General features: G+C 45.0%; 1 protein-coding gene across 1 annotated transcript; it reads right to left on the bottom strand.

Moving 5' to 3' along the window:
• Positions 1-10,068: 10,068 nt before the first annotated feature.
• LOC144823393 (uncharacterized) lies at positions 10,069-21,824 on the bottom strand. The gene is made up of 4 exons (XM_078681860.1): positions 21,737-21,824; positions 20,531-20,612; positions 18,915-19,041; positions 10,069-11,454 (listed from the first exon to the last, which is right to left on the bottom strand). Exons 2-4 carry the CDS (start codon positions 20,577-20,579, stop codon positions 10,269-10,271), a joined length of 1,362 nt encoding a protein of 453 aa, XP_078537986.1. The 5' UTR covers positions 20,580-20,612; positions 21,737-21,824; the 3' UTR covers positions 10,069-10,268.
• Between the last annotated feature and the right edge of the window lie 547 nt (positions 21,825-22,371).

Consider the following 22,371-nt stretch of genomic DNA (forward strand, 5'->3'; position numbering starts at 1 on the left):
ACGTGGGAGGAATATGGGTGGATTATGCATTTACATTTCGAACCTGCTGGGCGTTGTGAACATTAAAGCAGTCAAGTCAGGACCATGCCACCAAATTTTATTAATTCCGTTGGCTTCTAAGGTCGATATTATCCTGGTTAATATTTACAATAACTTGCATAAACGATTAGTCCCTGAATTGGTATCCTCTGTGACCAAAGGCATAAATGGTATTGTTACCCCGATAGGAAGGGACTGAATTATTGTTTGCGTGGGAGATTTTAATTATAATTTGTGTGTTCATGAGAGGGGGGTTGCAGGTTCACTGGGGCAGATGATGAGATTATTTCCCCACACTTTTCCCATCAGGAAGGCGGTGAATCCTTGAACGATATGATGGCATCTTTTAATCTAGATTTTGTCAACAGGCTGTGCTCCCCTTGCGTAGAATTTGGCGCAACCTTTGTGGGAAGAGGGCTCGGCACCACTATAGATTTTATCGTTGCCTCGGAAAGCCATGCTACTTGGTATGCAGATTATTCCACCTATCCTGTAGGATTTAGTGACCATCTCCCTCTTTCTTTTGCCATTAATATACCTCAGGCTAAGTCTAGTTCACTGATAGAGAGATTGTCTTGGCTGAAATCCTGTGATATGTCTAGACAAAATGGTTACGCCATCAAATGGAGCCAGATTGACCCGGAGGCTATGTCTGCTAAGATAGTTAGGGGATCCCTGGAATCTATCGACAGGTGTCTAGACGTAGAATCTTCCCATAAGGAGACATTGGTAGCCATTGATGCTATCACACGGACTATACGAGATAGCCTGTCTCGTAAGGGGAAAGGCCCTACCAATAGGTCGACGACCAATTCCTGGTTCGATGCCCCCTGTTCTAGGGCACATTCACATCTCATGGCTGCATTACATAAAAAGATTAGGGACCCGGGCGAGGTGGCCAACTGCAGGAAAGTCTATCGTCTTTCCTGGAAAGTCTATCGTCTGCCCTCCCAGAAGTCTATAAAAAAACGCTGGACACTGACACTCTGACCTTTGGTTGTTGGTCACGCTGGGGGGTGCTGATAATAGCTGACACTGATCTGTATTAATTAATTGCTAATTTGCACATGTCCTGATCGAATTTGCAAACTTTTGTATATTTTAACTTGCTAACTTTTAAATTGTGCAGGACCCTTGGGAATCGTCCCGCTAGCGCTCGCAGCGCTTTACTTTCACCTTACCTGCTGTTATCTCCCTCGCCCAGCCGATTTAGGGGCTTGGGCGAGAGACGGCCGCCATCTTGGGGGAAGGCAGGGCAGCGCGCTAGTCGCTGGCTGACTCCTACCCTCCTCAACCACCTATAAATGTGTACTATGGACAGACGGCGCAGCGGGCTGGCGCAGCGGGCGCGCCGGAAGCGCGCCGAAGTCACGCCAAAGTCCAGCCCGTCTGCGCCCGTCCGCGACGGTACGGGATCAGGGACCACAACCCCTGCTCAATCCTCCATTACCGTACCCTATACAAGTATGATTACATACACCAGTCACGAGCTGAGGAAGACTAACCACAAGTCGCCACACAACTCTTACGTTTGTGCTCGCGTGGGTCCACTAGAGACGCAGGGACCATTCAGTTGCTATAACTGTAGATGGGAAAGCGTTTCCAAAGAAAGTCATGTGCCATTGCAGACCTTGACAACCCCTTTTAAGTGCATGTATGTGAATGTCAGATCTCTGCCCAAACACTCCACATACATTTGGGATTTTTTAAACGAACATAAGCCTGACTTGGCTTTTTCAACAGAGACATGGCTGGATGAACATAACACCCCCGATATAGTCACAGCCCTCCCTCCAGAATATAAGATCTTGAATGTGAATAGGATAAAACAAAAGGGAGGAGGTGTCGCTCTTTTATTTAAAGATTTTCTTACCTGTAAGCAAGAGACGAGCATACAAGTAGAAAGGTGTGAATCTATGGCATTCTCTGTGTCCTTGAATACTAATGTATTATTTGGAGGAGTATTAATTTATAACCCTCCCGGTTGTACATCGAACTTTAGTACACAACTACTGGAGCAAATGATGCCAGTTTGTTTGAAGAACAAAAATATTCTCCTCCTTGGAGATTTCAACATTCATTTTGATAAATGTAATAACCCTTTAACAAAACAATTAGTGGAAGATATGGAAATCTTGCAGATATCTCAAAGAGTCAACCAACCTACACACTCGGCAGGTCACATACTGGACTTGATATTTTCTAACATAGAGTCCATTGATATTAACTCTGTAACATCTCTGCTATGGACAGATCATCATATGATCACTTTCTGTATCAATTTACCCATTATACATACGCGAGCATTGGGATCTAGTGTAATAAATACGAGGAGCTGGAAAAACTTTTCAATAGATAACTTCAAGCAACACTTTTCACACCCGAACGTAGCAGGTACTGATATTCATGAAGAAATTGAGTCACTTCACACAAACATTAAGACTGCACTTGAGTTCTGTTCCACTGTACGTGTTCATCACAAACCCAGAACTACTAAATCAGAAAGGTGGTATGGACCAGAGCTGAAATCTCTAAAGAGAAAATGTACCTCTCTAGAACATAAATGGAGACTAGGCAAGTCTGACGAGACTAGAAGCGCATATAAACAAGCGCTCGTATTCTACAATAAAGCAATTAAGAAGGCAAAAAAGGAGTATTTTACACGCAGAATAACTGAGAATAAAAATTCCACAAAGGAACTTTTTAAAATTGTTGGGGAACTATGCAATCCAACACATCTCTCAGTAAAACTTACTCCATCACAGGAGAACTGCAACAAATTAAATGATTTCTTCTGTGAGAAAATTGATAATATCTACGCCTCCTTCTCCAATTGCACGCCACAAACTATTGAGAACAATGCACCAACTACGACTCAAGTTACTTGTACAGGTTTTGGCCCTTTCTCAGAAGTCGAGGTGGGCAAAGCCATGCTTGAAGTCAAGTCAGGATCCCCACTAGATCCATGTCCACACCACATTTTTTCTCAACTAACCCCTGTAATTTGCCCCACCGTAACGAAAGTTCTGAATCTTTCCTTATGCTCTGCTACATTCCCAAGATCTTGGAAGCAGGCCCTAGTTACTCCGCTAGTAAAAAAGGCAGGATTAGATGTTAATAATACTGCCAACTACCGGCCAATATCCCAGTTACCCTACCTCTCAAAAGTGCTTGAGAAATCGGTCAACAGACGGCTTTCCAGCTATCTGGAAGCTAATGGACTGTTGGACGATTCCCAGACGGGTTTCAGGGTGAACAACAGTACTGAAACAACACTTTTGGCGGTGACGGATAACATCAGGGCCCAGGTAGATCAAGGCAAGACAGTCGTCTTAATACTCCTTGATTTATCGGCAGCTTTTGATACCGTTCCACACGACCAATTACTGAAAGCCCTGGAAGGGAAAGGTATACGAGATAAGGCATTGGGATGGCTAAAATCTTTTCTGGAGGAACGAACACAATCAGTGTGTTTGGGTGATTTCATCTCTCCCCCGCGAAACATTAAATATGGGGTTCCCCAGGGGGCCTCACTCAGTCCAACTTTGTTTAATGTTTTCGTGTCCTCATTGGCAGCCATTGGAAGAAGGTGGGGTGTTGAAATGTGTTCTTATGCTGACGACACCCAGTTAATGGTTACCATTGATGAAAAGAATGATCCTAAAACCCGACTGATAAACTGTCTGACTGAACTGGCCAACTGGATGCAAGAGCATTGTCTGAGATTGAATGCAGACAAATCAGAGATCCTCTTGTTTGGCAAAAATCCCCAGCTCTGGGATAACAGCTGGTGGCCAAGCAACCTGGGGTTGCCTCCGAATCCCACCCCAAAAGCAAAAAACCTGGGAGTGGTATTGGACAGTGCCCTGTCCATGAAATCACAGGTCTCCATTGTCTGCGGTAGAGGCTTTGCATTGCTGAAAATGCTCAGACGAGTTTTCCCCTGGATCCCGACTGAATGTAGGAAAACCCTGGTTCAGTCATTGCTGATGAGCAGATTGGATTATGGCAACTCACTGTTTGTCGGAATGGCAGACTATCTCTTTTCTAAACTGCAGATAGTGCAAAATGCCGCGGCAAAGGCTGTCTGTAATAAAAAGAGATTTGATTCGGCTAAAAGCTGCATGCGAGAGCTTCATTGGCTCCCGATGCGACAAAGAGCCAATTTTAAATTACTGTGTATCACACACAAGGTGCTCTACAATGCAGGCCCTACCATTCTACATAATAAAGTTGAATTCCACAGACCACTGAGGAACCTTCGATCCAGTACTTTAGGAAGAGCTACCACCACCCGGGTGAAGACTGTCAGGATGGGAGAGCGGGCCTTTTCGCATCTGGCGGCCACTAAGTGGAATGAACTACCTCCCAGTCTTAGACTGACAGACGATCTTCTGTCTTTTAGGAAACAATTAAAGACACTACTCTTTCCTAAATCAGAATAAATCATTACTCAGTGTGGTTATTGTACCTCTCAGCATCCAACCTTAGCGCCGTGATATCCTACTCAGGATGATTGTTAGCGCTCTATAAATAAATTAAATACAAACTGTAAGAACAACATAAAGCAGGAAGCCTGGAACAATTTGGTTACCGCCGCACAATCTAAGGATAGTGCCCTATTTTGGCGAGCAGTTAATGCACCCTTTTTTAACGTGCCAAATAATGCTAGGGTGGAGGTTGCCATCAATGAAGCTTCCTGGATTGACTTCTTTTCGGAAGTTTATAACCCGGAGGGGTTTCCAAAGCTTGTTGATATGGGGGGTTCGGATAGGGATGAGGCTCGGAACTTTCAACCAGTTAACTTAGACATCTCAATCGGCGAAATGTCCGCTGCCATCGAGCAGAGTAGGGGAGGTAAAGCTCCAGGAATAGATGGGGTTCCTATCGATTTATTTAAACATTTAGTCGATTTATGGTCTCCCATACTGAAGAGAGTCCTGGACGCTAGTTGTGAGTTGGGGTTTCCTAGGACCTGGTCTGATTCCATCATTATTACCATCTTCAAGAAGGAAGATAGGGAGAGCCCTTCTTGCTATCGCCCTATCTCCCTTCTTGATTCCTTTATGAAAATCACAGGAAGGGCCGTCCTGAACCGGTTATCTTCCTGGGTGGAGGAAGCAGCAGTGCTATCCCCGGTTCAGTACGGTTTCCGCAAGGGGATGGGAACTGTGGAACAGGTCTTGAATTTCACACTCCTTCGAGGAAAATATGTCCAGGCCAAGGCAGGTAAACTTTATGCGGCATTCGTCGACCTGAGTGCCGCATTCGACTGCGTGAAGCATGATCGACTGTGGAAGGTGCTGGAGGTTCTTAAAGTAGAAGAGGCCATTATTTCTTTTTTAAGACAACTTTATGCTGGGGCAAGGGTGAGATACGGAACCAGTGGAGAATGCACCAAGCCGTTTCACGTGAAGCATGGAGTAAGGCAAGGGTGCGTACTCGCGCCCCTCCTTTTTAATTTATATACAAACGATTTAGAGGATGTTCTGGTGTCCAAAGTTATTGACTTTCCCAGAATTAATTCCTAGCAAGTGGTGTCATTATTATATGCTGACGACGCCGTCATTATGGCGAGGACAGAGAGAGGTCTGCAGCTAGCCCTGGATGCTTATATGAACTTTATGGAATCCAGGGGACTGTCACTAAATGTGAAAAAAACCTTTGCAATGACGTGCGCCAGGGGCAAGTTTAAAACCTGCAAACTGTTTGCACGTAAGGAAAGAGTGCAGACTACTAAATCTTTCTCTTACCTAGGAGTAGTCCTTGAGGGTGGGGGGCACTGGGGTTCAGCCATAAGGAGTAGGACCCTGTCGTTCAAAAAAGCAACCGCAGCACTTATGGTCTTTTCACGAAAAATGGGTAAAAGACCCCCTGAAATTTTACTCAAAATTTACATGGCCAAATGTGTTAGTACAGCCACTTATGGGGCTGGCGTTTGGGGCATCCAAGATACTAGGGAATTACAAGTAGTAGAAAATGCTTTTTAAGGTATATTTTAGCTGTTCCATCTAGTTTATCTGTGTTCAATTGTCATGCTGAGCTGGGGGTTCGACACATCAGTGACCTGATTGCGATGCAACCTTTGTTACTTTGGCATAGGGTTTGGACTGGAGTAGACTTGGAACTCAACAGAGAGATTCTTCGCGATGTTATGGCTCTTGATAAATCTAATAACATAGCGTGGTTGTCATACATCCAAAAGTTTTGCCAGGATCTGGGGAAGCCTGAGTTTTATACTTCACCAGAGGAGTTATCCAGAATCTCGAGGAGAGATCTAAAGAATAGTTGCTGGCATCATTTAGAATCCTTGCGCCTAGGTTCTGAGCTGAATAAGGAAACGCTAGTGCGGCACCAATTGTTGCTCACCTCGGCTAACATGGAACCCTATCTGAATTGGTGCACTAAGGGTTTTGACAGATTCTTACTCACTAGGCTCAGATTTAACATCTTTTTTCGCCTAGTGTCATTCCCACAAACCAATGATTGGTCTAAAATGCTTACCAAATGTCCATGTGATGGGAGGGCAGAACAATCAAACCTCCATGTGATTCTCTTTTGTAAATTCTATCATAACGAGAGAGTTCGATGGATCAAACCACTCCTGAAATGTCATGGAATTTGGTACCAGTGCCGCCCAGCCTTATTGTACCTCCAACTAATTAATGATGAACTGTGTGTGGCCACTGTGGTTGGCTTTTTAAAAAGTGTTTTTAGAAAAAGGAAAAGTTTAATATGCTTATAATATTTTTATTTTTGTAGTCTGTACTAAATGTAATGTCATTTTGTGTACATCTTGTATTGATTTTTCCTCTGATGTAGCTTTTATGATTTTTTAATTCACAAAAATCGAATAAAGCTTTCTACTACTACTACAACAACAGATGAAACAATATTATCTAAGATGTAAATGCCGGAAGACAGTGTGTTAATACTATTGTCAACTACAGCAAGTACTTTTTCTAATTTTTTCTTATCTATTTCCCTTAATCGTGAAGCAGCTTCAATTTGAGACATCTTTCAAATTTCCTTGTAAGCTGCGTAAACACATCTCTTTGTCCTGGGACTAGCCAGTCCCTTGATAAAGTCTGCAAAATGAATGTTATTAGATAACAAAGATAAATGTTGTTTCACGGATGATAAGGATGAGTGCTGTAACCAATTTTGACATAACTTACCCTCAGAGTACGTGGTAACCGAGTGTGTATTTGCAAACCGTGAGTCAGGTCTAACCTGTTTGTAACCAGGAACTGTCTTATAGAAACATAATTGGCAGGCATCAGAAGTTGTCTGCTAAACCAACAATCTTAGTGGATATAAACTGGAGACATTAAATGTCATATTCTGAAATATAATTCAATGGAGTAATCAGTATGCAAGCTCCAGTTATGATGCATAGCTAGGGTAGGAATGGTAGGGGCCTTCATCTGTTTTGTAGTGGCTAAGCCAAAACAGGTTGTTTGATATATGGAATCATTTAAAAGAAGAATTTATGTTGGGATAAGGCACTCCCTATGTAAGGCTTCAGTGCTGCGAATCTGCCAGGGTCTAGAACCTCAGACGGATTTCAAATCAACGGTGGCCTCCCAATGTTCATAGCCACCCACTGATAATTTATCTATAAAGGAATTGGAATATGACAATTTTGTGTGAGTCAACATCACCTTGGGACTAGAAGAAATGTTCAATTTAAAATAAAATGACCCTGGATTTGACCTATCAAAATCTGTAGAATATGTAAATTTCCTTTACAGAGTTTTTGAGCTGCCTTCTAATTGAGTTGTTCAATGTTCCCATTGTGTGTAATTAAACCATTTCTAAATGAATTAGCCTAATGTAGGAAGTGGTGTCCAAAATGCTGATAACAATATAAATCAGCATAATTAGCAGTATTTAAATACAATTCTTCAGCATCAAAGGCAGCATAATACTTCAAATCTGAAAATAAAGATTGTACTACCTGCACATCCCAGTCGTCTGAACGTATGTTCTGTTTCACCTCAACACCCATGCATACATGAAGTACATTTGGTATGTTAATAATCTCTGTCAGGCAATGAATTTGGAAATCCACAGCATCCCAGACAATGCCATCAGTGACTGGTAAGGCAGAAATGTTCACAAGAGCCTAGTCTTGCTTCATGATGTGGGAACATGAGTGTGGAGCCAAAGTTCCAGTAACCAACTGAGATCTATATCACTGTAGATATTGGTGTGAGATCACCATCACTGCAGATATTGGTGTAAGATCACTATCACTGCAGATATAGGTATTAGATCACTATCACCGCATATATAGGTGTGAGATCACTATCACTGCAGATATAGGTGTGAGCTCACTATCATTGCAGATACAGGTATGAGATCACTATCACTGCAGATATATGTGTGAGATCTCTATCACTGTAGATATTGGTGTGAGATCACCATTACTTCAGATATAGGTCTGAGATCACCGTCACTGCAGATATAGGCGTGCAATCACTATTACTGCAGATATAGGTGTGAGATCACTGTCAATGCAGATATAGGTGTCAGATCACTATCACTGTAGCTATTGGTGTCAGATCGATATCACTGCAGATATAGGTGTGAGAACAGCATTACTTCAGATATAGGTGTGAGATCACTATCACTGCAGCTATAGGTGTGAGATCACCATCACTGCAGATATAGGTGTGAGATCACCATCACTGCAGATATAAGTGTGAGATCACTATCACTGCAGATATATAGGTGTGAGATCACAATTAATTCTAAGATATAGGTGTGAGATTACTATCACTGCAGATATAGGTGTGAGATCACTATCACTGCAGATATAGGTATGAGATCACCATCACTGCAGATATAGGTGTGAGATCACTATCACTGCAGCTATATAGAACACCTACTTGTTCAATATACGAGAATTTAAGCTATTGGCATTGTAAATGACAATGCCTTTTATTTATGTTTTAAAAACAAAAACAAAAATAAAAGGTATTGTCATGTGCAATGTCAATAGCTCAAACTGGTGTAAATGCGAGACCTATTGCATTGCAAATGCTTGTTGTTAATTTGCTGTTATGCATCTTAATGGTTGTTTGCCGGGATCTGAAAAACACGTGTAAAGGCGTTTTAGAGATGCACCGCATGTCCGCCATACCTTATCCAGGGAAAACAATATATTTTCCAACAGGTAAATGACTCTTCGAGGGTCGCATGGATGTGGAAGGAGCAGGCCCATGTCAAGCTGAAACCTAACATGTCACGGTCTCATCTCCAGCCACACGAGATGCTCAAGGGGGAAACTGGCACGTGATTTCTTGCCCCCAATCCTGCCAGAATGTCTGAAGCACGTGTTTACTGTAAATGTCCTTGATATTCCTCAACAAGTGTTCTTCTGCCTGTTGAAAGAGTGCATCAATACACATGTGCATCCCCTGTTCACACCATTGCTAGTAAGTGAGTCCTCTTGCTGTGAGTCTAGTCAAATTACAAGAAAGTTCTTTTTTGTGGGCCTTCCCTCGCCCATGGGTGCCCTGAAGCAGCAATTTAACAGTGGACTGCTTCTACTGCACAGGTTGCATCATTAAATATGTCAGTTCAGCTGTAACCACTGCACCATCCACAATTAGATTGTGGCCTACTCATCTTCATGACACTACATATCAATTTGTTATTTACCACCACAATCAACACCATACTATTGTCAATGCCTTTTCATTGCCTGCTCCCGTAGCCTTAAAACCCTAAACTCAATTGCAGCCCTCTGTCCTAACCCCTAATTAAAACCCTAACTCTAACCCTAACCAACTAACACCAGCCTTAGCCCTGATCCCCAACCTTCTACCCCAACATAAATATTAACTTATTCTAACCCAGTCCCAAAGACCCCATCTCAAACCCTCATCACAACTACAAACCATAGCCCCTAACCTCAGCCTCAAACTAAACGAATGTATATAGGATAATGTCAGGGGGGCACATTCCAGCTATTCAACAAGAGAAACAATTCAACTGTAAGTACAATAACCAGGCTTGAACTGTGGTTCGCAAAATCTATTTTATTGGTCATGTGCAGCTTTAAAAGAGGATGTTTCATTATTTTATTTTGCAAATATTCTCAGGAATGGAGTTTGAAGTTTCTGCACAGCCTTATTATTAAATCTGCTAATAAGCATGGATGTGTTGTCTGTTAAATAACAGTGGGTTCTTCAGAATATTGGTACTGGTCGATGGGCCCATCAGTTCTCAGCCTGTTCATACCTGTTCAGGAAGGAGGTGATCTTATCCCTTACGCCCCCTTCAAGCATGTCCAACTGATCCTGGATTTGACTAGTGTATGGATCCAGATTACTCTTCATGTCTTCAGCTCTCTGGATGATCATTTGTTTGAGATCCTCTCCATATGGGGAAGCTGACCGGCTGAACTCCTCGATCCTCTGGTTCACTTTCCTGTTAAAGTCTTCCAAGTACTGTGATACATTCTGCCCAATGTCGTCCAAGTGAAGTTTCTCTTTGATTTGGTTGGTGGAGGAGAGTATTTGCTGTCTCATGTCTTCCACATTGACAGAGAACTTGGTTCTCATATCCTCTATGTTTTTCTGCATCTGGAAGGCCATGATCTCAATCTTTTGGTTGAGGTTTTCTTGGACATTCTGTGCGTACGGTGTCAAATGCTTCTGCAGCTCCTCAATGTTCTGCTCAATCTTCGCCAAGACCTCATCACTGTAAGGGCTCAGGTTCTTCTTCATCTGCTGTGCTTTTTCACAGATCTTTCCCTTAAGTTCCTCAGCATACGGGCTAAGGGCCAAATGTAGATTGCCCACATTTTCTTGCAGTTTGGCTTGAAGCTGTTCAGCATATGGTGAGAGTTCTGTCTGAAGGCTGTTCATCTTTTCCTGGAGATTGGCCTCAAGATCCTCAGTGTATGGCTTGATCACTGCTTGGAGGTGGTCAACATTTTCCTGAAGTCTGGCCTCAAGCTCCTCAGCATACGGAATGAATGCTGTCTGGAAGTTATCCATATTTTCCTTGAGTCTAGCTTGAAGCTCCTCAGTGTATGGGGTGAGCTGGAGACGAAGCTCCTCCGCATTTTTCTGGACACGAGTGCCAAGTTCCTCAGCATATGGGGTGAGCGCCTGACGAATCTCCCCTGCATTTTCCTGTACCCGACTAGCAAACTCCTCAGCATATGGAGTCAGCTTCAGCTGTAGCTCCTCGATGTTCTTGTTAAGGTGCTTGTGGATATCATCTGCATATGGTGACACTTTCAAGCGTAACTCCTCCAGCTCCAGGCGTATCTGCTCCTTTAGTTTCTCTGAGTCTTGGGAGAGCCGTGCATGGAGCTGGGTGGTGAAAGGAACTAGCTGGCTTTGTAGGTGTGCAGCATAAAGAGGAACATCTTGGAGGTTTTCCTGGAGGAGGGTGCTAAGGAAAAATAATGTAAAAATTGATCAATATTACTAATTCAGATGAAATATCCTACATTTTTAGTATATAACAACTAACCCTTTTTTCTCCTCTTTCCTTTCTCCTTTTCCTTTAATATCTACATCGTAAAATTTCTCGTATTGAACCACAAAATCCAAAATGGTCTTGGAAGTTTCTCAACTAGCTCAATTCTCTAAGGTTGAACTATACAAGCATTTTACTTATATCCCTTACTCAGTAAGTACAACAACCGGGTGGGTTACTCAATAGAGTCATGGAATAGAGGGGAGCTGGCGAGGGCATGGCAGTGGGACAATGGGGCCCCGGAACCCAGTGATCTTATGCAGGCTGTCCAAGGAAATGGACCAACTGTTAGGCTAGAACTGTGTGTCAAAACCAAAGCCTCAAAGCTGGTGTGAGCAGCACCAGAGGTTAGAGAATTGTGACATGGATGAAAGCTCCCTGTCACTGCTGAGATATGCAGATAATAGAAGCAAAAAGGGTATATGAAACCCATAGTCTTGAAAAAATAAAACTAGGATGCTATCAAAGCTGGAACAGGCATTTAAATATAGAAGACATGTTAGTGGAATATTGTAGAGGTACGATAAGAAACCTCAGAGATTGTGGCCATAAAAGGAGAGGTGAGGTTAAAGATTTCAATTGCGGGGGCATGGCTTGGCACCAGCCCAGATGGCAGCGCACTTAGGGGGAGATTTACTAAGATTTTGCGCCGTGTTTACATAACACAAGTGATGCAAAAAGCGCAAAATCTTTTTTTCCTAATTAACTTTCCAGCGCTAAACTTGTTTAGTTCTGGAAATAATGTTAAAGTAATGCGAAGCAGTGCATAGCACTGCTTCACATTACTTTGCGCCATGGGGGCGTACCAAGGGTGGTACATGGGCATTCCCATGAAACCACCTAAGGTTTCTGATGCTAAACCCAATTCACTAAAAACAGTAGATTGCGTTTAGTGTGAGAAAACTGGACCCTTTTCAGCTAGGCGCACGGATGGAGAAAGTTGTCCTTCCTTTTCCGACTTTGCATGCGTGCTGCACTGTGCAGCATGCATACAAGGAGAGAAAAGCTTTGCATCATGCCTAGCATAGTATTTTGTACTGGAAGGGTACCCTTCCTGTACAAAACGTATGCTACACACATGCACACACCCTAGCGCTACAGTGCCAATTTGTGTGCATGGCGCACGGCAGCTGAAATCAGCGCAGGCGCAAGGGAAAGGGGAGGAAAGAGCCATATCTTTAACAATATAGTGCTGTCAAGCTCACTCCCTTTCACGCAATGCAGCGCATCCTCGCCGGGGGGCTTCACTGCGTTGCGTGGAGATGTTGTAAATCTCCCCATGAGTGAGCTCTGTGCGGCCCAACCTCTAATCCTTAACATCCGACACATTCTCTGTCCCTGCCCTCAGTAAATCCACACCAGAACATGCAGCGGCAAGTGGCGGTCTGGTGCAAGTAACCATTTTCTCCCCCGCTGATCGGGGAGACCGCTGTACAGCTTTCCAAGTGAAATGGGAGGACCACCTCGTGTTAGAGGCTGTAATTTGCTGATCCCCAAAGCTGGAGGATTACATTGCTCCCCGGGCAGATCACCAATAACCAGAGGTGACCACATAGGTGGAGGCCCACCTACCTGGTCCCCCTGCCTTCCCCCAGCTGAATTGATGTGATTTCACAGAGGCAGAGTGTGGGATCTCACAGGCCCGTTGCCTGGACAGGCAATTTATGTGGCCCACGGTGCGGCCTCAATGAGCAAACCCGAACTGGAAGACCAAGAAGGCAGAGCTTGCAGGAATAAAATCAAGTTAGTAGGGGTTGCCAAGGGGGAGAAGGGGCTCAGCGTTTACCTCTTTCTAGAAGACCTTTTAGTCAATACTGTGCACACAAAACGCTTCTTGAACTTCTTTTCTATTGAGCATGCACTCATGGCGCCTGTCCTACAGTTAAAACCTGGAGCCTCTCCATTAACAATTATAGCCAGGATCTTTAACTGCTGTGACAGGGACACTATCCTACAGGCAGCCTGTTCTCATGGTAACAAGACCTATGAAAATGCTACGGTGTGCTTCTCTGCGGATTTCACCCTGAAAGTTCAGTGCCAGCGCAAAAGATTTGAAAAAGGTAAAAAAGTACTGTGTGGCAAAGAACTTAAGTACATGATGCTCTATCCAGTAATGCTTGAAGTTGTGGCAAAAGGCAAATTGTGGCACTTCACCCCTCGAGAGGGTTGGTACACTGCTGGTCATCGGTCTCAACGAGAGGAGGGGAAGGGCACCCAATCGATTAGCTGGAAGAGGAGGGACCTGTTTGCAATGAGGGACAGATCAAGGATGGGGCTTGGAGAAAGGGCTGAGAACTGGACTCCATGGCTTGACAGCTATGTCATGTCGTTCAATGGAGCTGGTCGACCCGTCAGACACCCAGGATAAAGAGGGATCATGACTGCATGATTGTGTATCAGGTATTTTGGGATTGGACTTGCCTGCCCAGGTATGAGACGAGGGGAACTCCGGAAGGGGGGGAGAGTAGATTTATGATGCTGTTATACTTGAAGCAGACAGAGAACCTAAGAAGTGCGAAAGGGGTACATTAACATGATCATACCAGTGCAGCCCTGGAGGTGGTGCTGGACAACCCTTAATAATTGCATGATATCATTGGGACAAAAGGCGCTCCACATGTTGGGTTTGTGGTGGGCAGTTCTGAGCCTACTCTGCAGGGTGGCAGGCTAGGGGAGCTACAACATTGGGTATATCAGATTCATTTCAGTTTTTGTTCTATCTTCTGTTTTCTTCAGCTCAGTGAGCATAGGCACACAAGGACAGTGATCGGAGACATGCTGGGAAAGGGTAGGATTTTTACTCTGCAATTACACGCGGGGACAGCCCTGTACACTATATCACGCTAGATGGTACACCCCACTCATCACTGAAGGTCCTAATGTGGTACGTAAATGGCTTAGGTAACACAATTAAATTAATAGTATTGCTAAAATACCTTCGTAGACATGTCCCAGACATAGTTCTTCTCCAGGAGACTCACTTAAAGGGCAACCATTATGAGGCCATGGATCATTTTGGTTACACCCAACTGGTACATGTGGGTTTCATCACCAACTCGAGGGGCACAGGCATATTGCTAACAAAATCGGTGCCTTATATCCCTTGACGCACTTGGACTGACCAGCTGTGGCACTTTGTGGCACAGACGGGTACTTGGGAGAGGCACACCCTCAACATCTGCTCAGTCTATATACTATGCAGAGATATCACCCAGACACTTTTCTCGCCCTAGGGCTATCCTGATGGAAGTGCCCCTGGGATCCTCATATTAGGAGGGGACTCCAATGCGACAATGGGCCCAGCACTAGATAGAGACTCTAAGGGCCTAATTTACAATATTCTGACGCATAGCAGCGAAGAAAGCATTTCCGCTGCACTGCCATGCATCAAAATAAAGGGCAGTAATACACTGTATCTACAAGATACTGGGGATTCCTGTCCTTGCCCCCATGCCTGCGTAGAAAGATCAGCCATGCAGCAGCACAGACATCTTTGCGTCATTTTGCAAGGGTGCCTGCTCTGAGGTGATGATTGTTTTTGTGCAGGAGCAACAATAGCAGAGTTGTTTGCAACATATTATGAAGTTATATATGTACGTCTGTACTTTTAGGATGGGGGAAGATTGCGTTGACCTTCTAAAACACCTCCCCCTTTCGGCTCTCTCAGGCAAAGATAGAGCAACATTGGAGAAAGACCTAAGTGCAAACGAAGTTAAACAGGCAATCCGAGACCTGCAGTCAGGAAAGGAGGCAGAGCCTAACAGCCTACCAATTGAACTATATGAGTGCTTGGCGAATAATGTAGCAGGACACATGCTAAATATGTTCAAGGAGGCCCAGGAGGTGGGTCGCCCGCCGGAAGATCAAAGAACCGCTAACATGGTGGTTATCCCCAAAAAGGAAAAGCCAACTGCAGCCTGTAGCTTCTACAGACCAACCTGGTTGTTAAATTGATAGGCAAAGTTCCTGGCCAAGACCCTGGCTAACAGACGGCAGCCAGTTATAACTACAGTGATGAATCCAGATCAGTCTGGCTTTATGCCACACAGGGGTATCCAATTAAACCTGAGGTCTGTCTTTGGAGTACTTCATATGACTGAGGCTACACAAGCTGAACAGGCCGTATTGCTCTCATTGGATGCTCAGACGGCATTTAATAGCATTGAATGGAGCTATCACTTTGCTGCTCAGGTAAAGTTAGACTTTGGACCTCAATATTGTAAATGGATCCAGCTTCTATATCAAGACCCACTGGAACAGGTGTGGGTCAATAATGAACTGTTACAGCCCTTTCTTTTTCATAGGGGCACAAGGCAGGCCTGCTCACTGCCCCAATGATATTTGCACTTGAACCTCTAGCAGCATGGGTTCACCAGGACCTCCTTATACAAGATATCAGCAGAGGCCGGGACTGGGAAGAGAGGGTCTCTCTATATGCTGATGATATCCTGTTATATGCCACACAGCCCTGCTCCACAGTGGATAGCACCTTGCACATCTTCCAACTCTTTAAGGGATGCCCTGGCTATGAAATTAACTAGGAAAAGTCCCTAATTTTTCCCATAAAGGGCGGTATCCCCAGACTATAGCCTCAACAGTGCAAGATGGCTTCTGATACTTGGGCATCTACATTATGCGAGACGCAGAAGAATTTCTGAAAAGGAACCTCTTCCCGCAGCTGGACCGCCTCTGAAATGATGTTGCCCACTGGTGAATGCTTCCGATCTCCCTGATGGGCAAGCAGGGGTTCTTTAAGATGATGACCCTCCCAAGATTGCTCTATGTTTTACAGAATACCCCGTAGAAAATCTCCCCTGACTTCTTTAGGAAAGTTGTTGGCTCACTACGGCAACTCCTGTGGGATGGGGGCAGTTCAAGAATCGCCCTCTGCAAGCTCCAGAGAGGGGTATATGAAGGGGATCTGGTGGTCCCAGATATACGCAGATATTACTGGGCGACACAATTGATAGTAATAAATGACTGGGTGTTCTCGGACAATACTGAGCCTGCGTACAGTGTACATAAGGAGCCCATGGGTACTCGGACTGCTCCTCACTGCGTTATCGAAAAGGACATGAGGGCGCCCTTCCATTCCCTACACAGCTGATGGTAAGGACATGGTGAGAAGCCACTAGATTCCTGGGATGGGACAACAAGCTGACATACAGAGACCTTCTGCGAGAGGGTCGGGATCTGAAGGGGTTTTCCAAACAGAAACTAATAGCCATTTTAACTACTGGGGGGTGTGTGGAGAGGGCCAGCATTACTCACATTTGAGGCTCTACAGCAGGAGTATGAGATTGCTGAATCATAAAGTTTTACATATTTACAATTGGGTCACGCTCTTAGGCACCACATACTGGAGATGGAGCAATTACCAAAGTCGGCACCTTTAGAGGATTGGTTCCTCTTGAACCCCATGACAGAGAGGGCAGGATCCTTAACCTATAAGAACATGAGGAATAATTCCCCTGAATCTCTGCAGAAGCTGCGGGAAGCATGGGAGGGAGATTTTGGACTTATAGAAGAGGTGGATTGGTTGGAGGCTGTACAAAGTCCCAGAGAGATGGCCATACGGGCTCTGTGTCACCTTATTGAATTGTGAATACTCCATAGATCATACTATTCCAGGACGCTTCTGCATCGCCTCAGGAAGTGCGACACCACCCTATGTGCTAGGGGTTGTGGTGAGACAGGTTTGTTTTTCCACATACTTTGGGAATGTCCGGAAATACAACGGTACTGGAGGGGGGTGGTTCAAATTATGGCCAAAGCCACTGGATCAAACATGCCGCTGACGGCCAGGTGGCACCTCATATGTATACGTGGTGAAGAGGAGTGGCCTAAATACCAAAAAATATGGCTTACGTTGGCCTCTAGGATTGCCAAGAGAACTTTAGCCCTGGTCAGGGGGGCGAGTGGGATGACACGCATTGCGGAATGGGAAGCTGGCGTGGAATGGTGCCAAAGGGCTGAACATGTGGAGTACCAAAGTCAGGGCAGCCCAAAAAATGGGAGAAAGTCTGGGACAGTTAGTGTATATACAGGGAATAGAGGGAGCCCTCAAAAAGGGGTTGAACCATACATTAAGTGCGGAACTGGGGTCACTGTCGAAATTGCATCATATACCATTGCTAACAACTGTATGCACAATTCTTATCCCTATGTATCCTAGTGGTTATGCCACTCGTACTGTACTTTGTTCTTTTATGTCTATTCTGTACATGATAACCCATTTATGCTTACTGTAGCACTGAGCAACAGTTTATTAAATAATATAAAAAAAGAAAAAGATTTAAATGGCAGACAAAGGACACATTAGGACCTAATTAAGGCTCTTGAGGATGTGAGTCGGGGTATGAGACTTTGAAGACAATACCTAACCTAAAGCAGGAAAGCAGTGCTCATGAAAGCTTCAACTAAAATCGACTTTCTAATCCCTAACAAGAAAGACGGGGTGGATAACATTCAAGCATGGAGTTTTAATAGTAAAGATTAGCCTATGCGTGTCTATCAACTGAGCTTTGCTAAGGCATTTCGGAACACATGGGCTTAAAAAAGGGATATCTAACGATGACGTTAAAGAAAGACTGCGCGTTACATTAAAAATATGAATTAGGTTTGAATGGGGCATATCCACAATGAAAAGATGTATTTGTTTTCAACAGGGGTCTTCGTAGACAGTTTCCAAAGAAGAGGAATTGCTAGAAAGATGTCTAACAATTGACCACGAAGAAGTATGATAGGGTAGGACTGAAGGACATTCAACGATGAGACCTAATGAACCTTGCTTGGTGGAAAACCTGCAGTTAATAGGAATTCCAGCATCCCTGCTCCTTGGAATGATTTACAATAACTGTGCTTGACTGGGGGACATCTAGAAAGGGGCCAGGCGGTGTGTCTGCACAGGACAGTTTTGTGTATGGATTCCAAACAATTTGACTAGGTTGAAAGAGTTCTGGAACAGGACGTGGTTGAGGGACATACAACCAACAGGCTTGTTGGTGCCATATATGACAACTGGCCTTGGTCATAAGAAGTTGAACTTAGGGATCAGGCTAATGAATCGGTAAAAATAAAGCCACTGTGGAGATTTCAATGGTTAGGGTTGATTTAAAGATATTTAACCATGGGTCTTTAAGAATCGTGAACCATGGGTCTTAATGTAAGGATTTGTCACAATGCGGCTTATCGTAAAAATCTGTGTTAAAAAAATCTGTAGTGTAAAGATCTACAACAATACGGAGTATAGTAAGGATTACTAACAATTGAGCTTGGAGTAATGATTATTAGCAATAGAACTTCCACGAGGGATAGTGACTGGTCATTGATAAAGGTGGATTTTTTTGTTCGTACTGTCAGACAATGCTTACTTGAACTGTTTGCTGATTTGCGATTCCTGGATCTGTTGCGCTGCCCGCTTCGCGCTGCTGCTTAGTTCTTTTAAGTCATCCCAGAAGCCATCTTCCACCTCATCAGTGCCCACATCTGTGCAGGACCCTGTGGGAACAATAAACAGGAACAAGGCACTTGAGAATGGATCCATACATTATCTGTTTTATGAGGACCACCAGTCTACTGTTCTTTTTGGAGTACACTTCATAAAGGGACAGTTCTACAATAACGTTGCTACAAAGGCTGACCTATGGATCCATAATGAACGGCACAAGACAGCATAAGGTTACATTCAATGGGCTAAAACAGGCCTTACTGCATGGGCATGGGTGCACCCACAAGTCAAAAAATCATTTTACCTATGGCTCCCCTTCACCACATCAAATGTTGCACTTTCTGCTGAATTTCAGGCCAATATCTATAATTATGTATGAAGGATTAGTGCTGAATAGTTTACATGCGTGAAGGATGTGCTGTAATTGACCAATCGGGTTATGCGTGTGATATACCCATTGATGTCGCTTGTATCTACAGGGAGCTTTGGAAGCTGGTTGGACGACATGAGAACTATGAACCTTTGGAATATCCATGGAAAGGGATCTTACCTGCCCTTGCCAGGGAACAGAGCAAACTAAATGCCACTGCTGGTGTGTGGTATGTGAAGGCGCCCAGGAACCTCCCAGCTCAGATCTTAGATTACAACTGGCTGTGTTTTCTGCTGAAATCTAAGCCTTTGTTATCCTCCTCCCCCAGGGCTTTAAGTGGGATGAAAACACTGGGGGGAACTCTTAAAGGGGCATGACCAATGTATTTAGTGGCGTGGGTTAAAAACACGTCAACTTAAATTCTGTGCTTAGCATAGTGTGCCGCCCGAGTGGTAGTTTGCTGCTTCGTTAGATCCAGATATATAATACAACAAGTAACATTACACTTACAACAAGCCAGGCCAATTGGCTTTGTCAATGGTTGTTAGTTGCATAAGAGAAATAATCCACAACTATGGCTTCGTAGAATGTAATATTGAAAATGCTTCTGTTCTGAAATGATGAGCCTGTGAAAGAACTATAAAGAGGCTCTTAGAAGATACATCACAGGCAGTGAAGGGTGGTATTGCTGCAGAGTTGAGGTTTTTTATCACCCACTTAACTCCCTGCTCCTCCCTTTAGAAAGAGGGTGAGATGGACCAGCAGTTAAGGTGTGTGGAACATGAAACCAGAAAACAAGTGCTCCCGGTAAGGCTTCCCCTCTTGGAGTGACCATGTGTAAACCACCATCCCCTGGTGCTAGAGCGGTTGCTAAGTAGTGTTAAAGCAGGTTTGGATTGGTAAGGCGGGCAGTCGGGCACAGTTCCAGCTGTGGGGCGCTTTTTTGGGCAGTCTGGGGGTCCATTTTGAGTGATGTCTGCGTTGTTTGGATGCCAGCATCAGCCCAGCTGGTAGAGGTATCACTCCCTTGCTCAATTGCGGAAAGGAAATATGCAAATGTGGGCCACTTTTTTAGCGTGTCAAGGCCGGCTATTTGTGATCTTAATCCAACCCTGGTTAAGAGCTCAGCAAGTAAAGATGATGTCAGAAGCCAAAGATTCTGCGCTTACCTGTAATGGTCAGCAAGGCCATCACGACGCCAATGGATCTCAGAAACATCTTCAGCTTCGAAAGGAGCTTCGGGGGTGGAACCTGGAGGGAAAATATTGAGCTTAGTATAAAAGTGGAGAGGAGGGGCTTAGAGTCCAAAAGGCTGCAGCGCACTGGTGGGTGAGGGCTCTCCTTTATGTCGAGAGCCCAACAACATAGCCACAGACCCCTCCATCAAACACCTCAGTCTGCTGAAACACCAACCCACGCATGACTAGGAATTCGCTGTCTGAGGCCCCCGCAGTACAGTGCAGTGTCTCTGTGGGCTTTAGTGGCCGCACCCATCCTGGCCTGTCAGGAGTCTGCTCCTATCGCTGCAGTATCTCAGGCGCCCCAGCCATGCTGCTCACTCCATCCAAGTGTTCCCCATCTTCAGTGTGCTCACAGGTCAGCCCTTAACCACCGGCCGCTACCACTGACCACGGCTCCCATAAGGAAAAGAACCATTTTCAAACTCATCTGCCTGAGATATAATGCTTTGTCAGGCAATGGACCCAAATATCAGCAGGACAAACTGATTCCATATCTTCCTATGAGAAATCTTAGATCAAGGAGTCAACTTCTTCTCTGTCCTCTGCGTATTCCTACATCTAGGTTTGGTGGACGAGCTTCTTCTTATCTGGCCCCCTCTGTGTCAGACCAGCCCACCTGATATCACGAGGAAAGGTCTGGAAGATGCCCCAAGCAGAGCCTCTCTCATACCCGCAATGTCTGATCTCACACACTCACCCCTCAGGAAGCCTCGCTCATCACTGCGGTGTCTGAGGAGCTCTCGTGTCTCAGCAGCACCCCGACTCACTGACGTGTCCCCGGAGCTCAGGGCAGGCCCCCGCACCCCCACTCAGCTCCCCCCAGCCCCAGTCTACAGTGCTCGGATCTCACAGCCCAGATATCGACTTTCACAACCTGCTCAGCTAGAAACCTCCAGCACTGAATTGTGTCTGTAGCTTCGCTGCCCCATCCTCCACCGGCCCCCAAGTCAGAAGCCCCTATGAGGGCAGTGCCACTTCCGGTTCTGTGCCTCCACCGCCTTAAAGCAGCGAACCTGACCTCTCCTGTACCTGGAGTGCAGATGTGCACCTCCAAGGATAAGAATAGCCCCGCACCATAACATCTGGGTCTCTGGCATTGACCGGACCCTCGCAAGCCGCTCTTCCACAACTCACCTCTGGACTCTACACCTGCTGGCTGGCCTCTGCCGGTACCAGCCCCTTGTGCCTCGCTGGTATTTATACGAGAGCAAACACCTTCTTCTCTGGATATAGCGCCCAGAGGAAGACCAGAAGGCGCCGTCCTGGACTTTAGACCGGGCCGACGTGTCACCTGTGGACTGTGCCATATCTGCTGGTGATGCTGGCGCCCTCGCGGGTACCCGCAGCAGGTGACGCGCAGGGCATTGATCACCCTGACTGGACTGCAAACCAACAGCGGATGGTGAAATGTGGAGCACACGTCCCACATTTCACCAATCGAGCGCATAGTGCGAGCTCGACCCTCTTCCAGGGCTCACCACATTCGATTTTATCTGCAGTCGTTTTTGAAGTGCCGTTCCAGCCGTTGGAACAATAGATTGCTGCACATAGCGACCAGAAGAGGCGCTGTAGGGAAAGCATGAGTTTCCCAACTAAATGTACACTAACAGGGCTAATTATTTTCATGAATTTAGACAGTTTATTACTTTGCACTCTGTGACATCAGAGGGCAGAGAGGGCAGGCAGCAATGAGCAGACAATGTATCTTGGCGGGTGGGTCACATGAAGTCAGAGGTGAGACTGAGGGATGGAGAAAGACATAAATTAGT

Source organism: Lissotriton helveticus, chromosome 3_1 (assembly GCF_964261635.1).
Source record: "Lissotriton helveticus chromosome 3_1, aLisHel1.1, whole genome shotgun sequence".
NCBI lineage: Eukaryota > Metazoa > Chordata > Amphibia > Caudata > Salamandridae > Lissotriton > Lissotriton helveticus.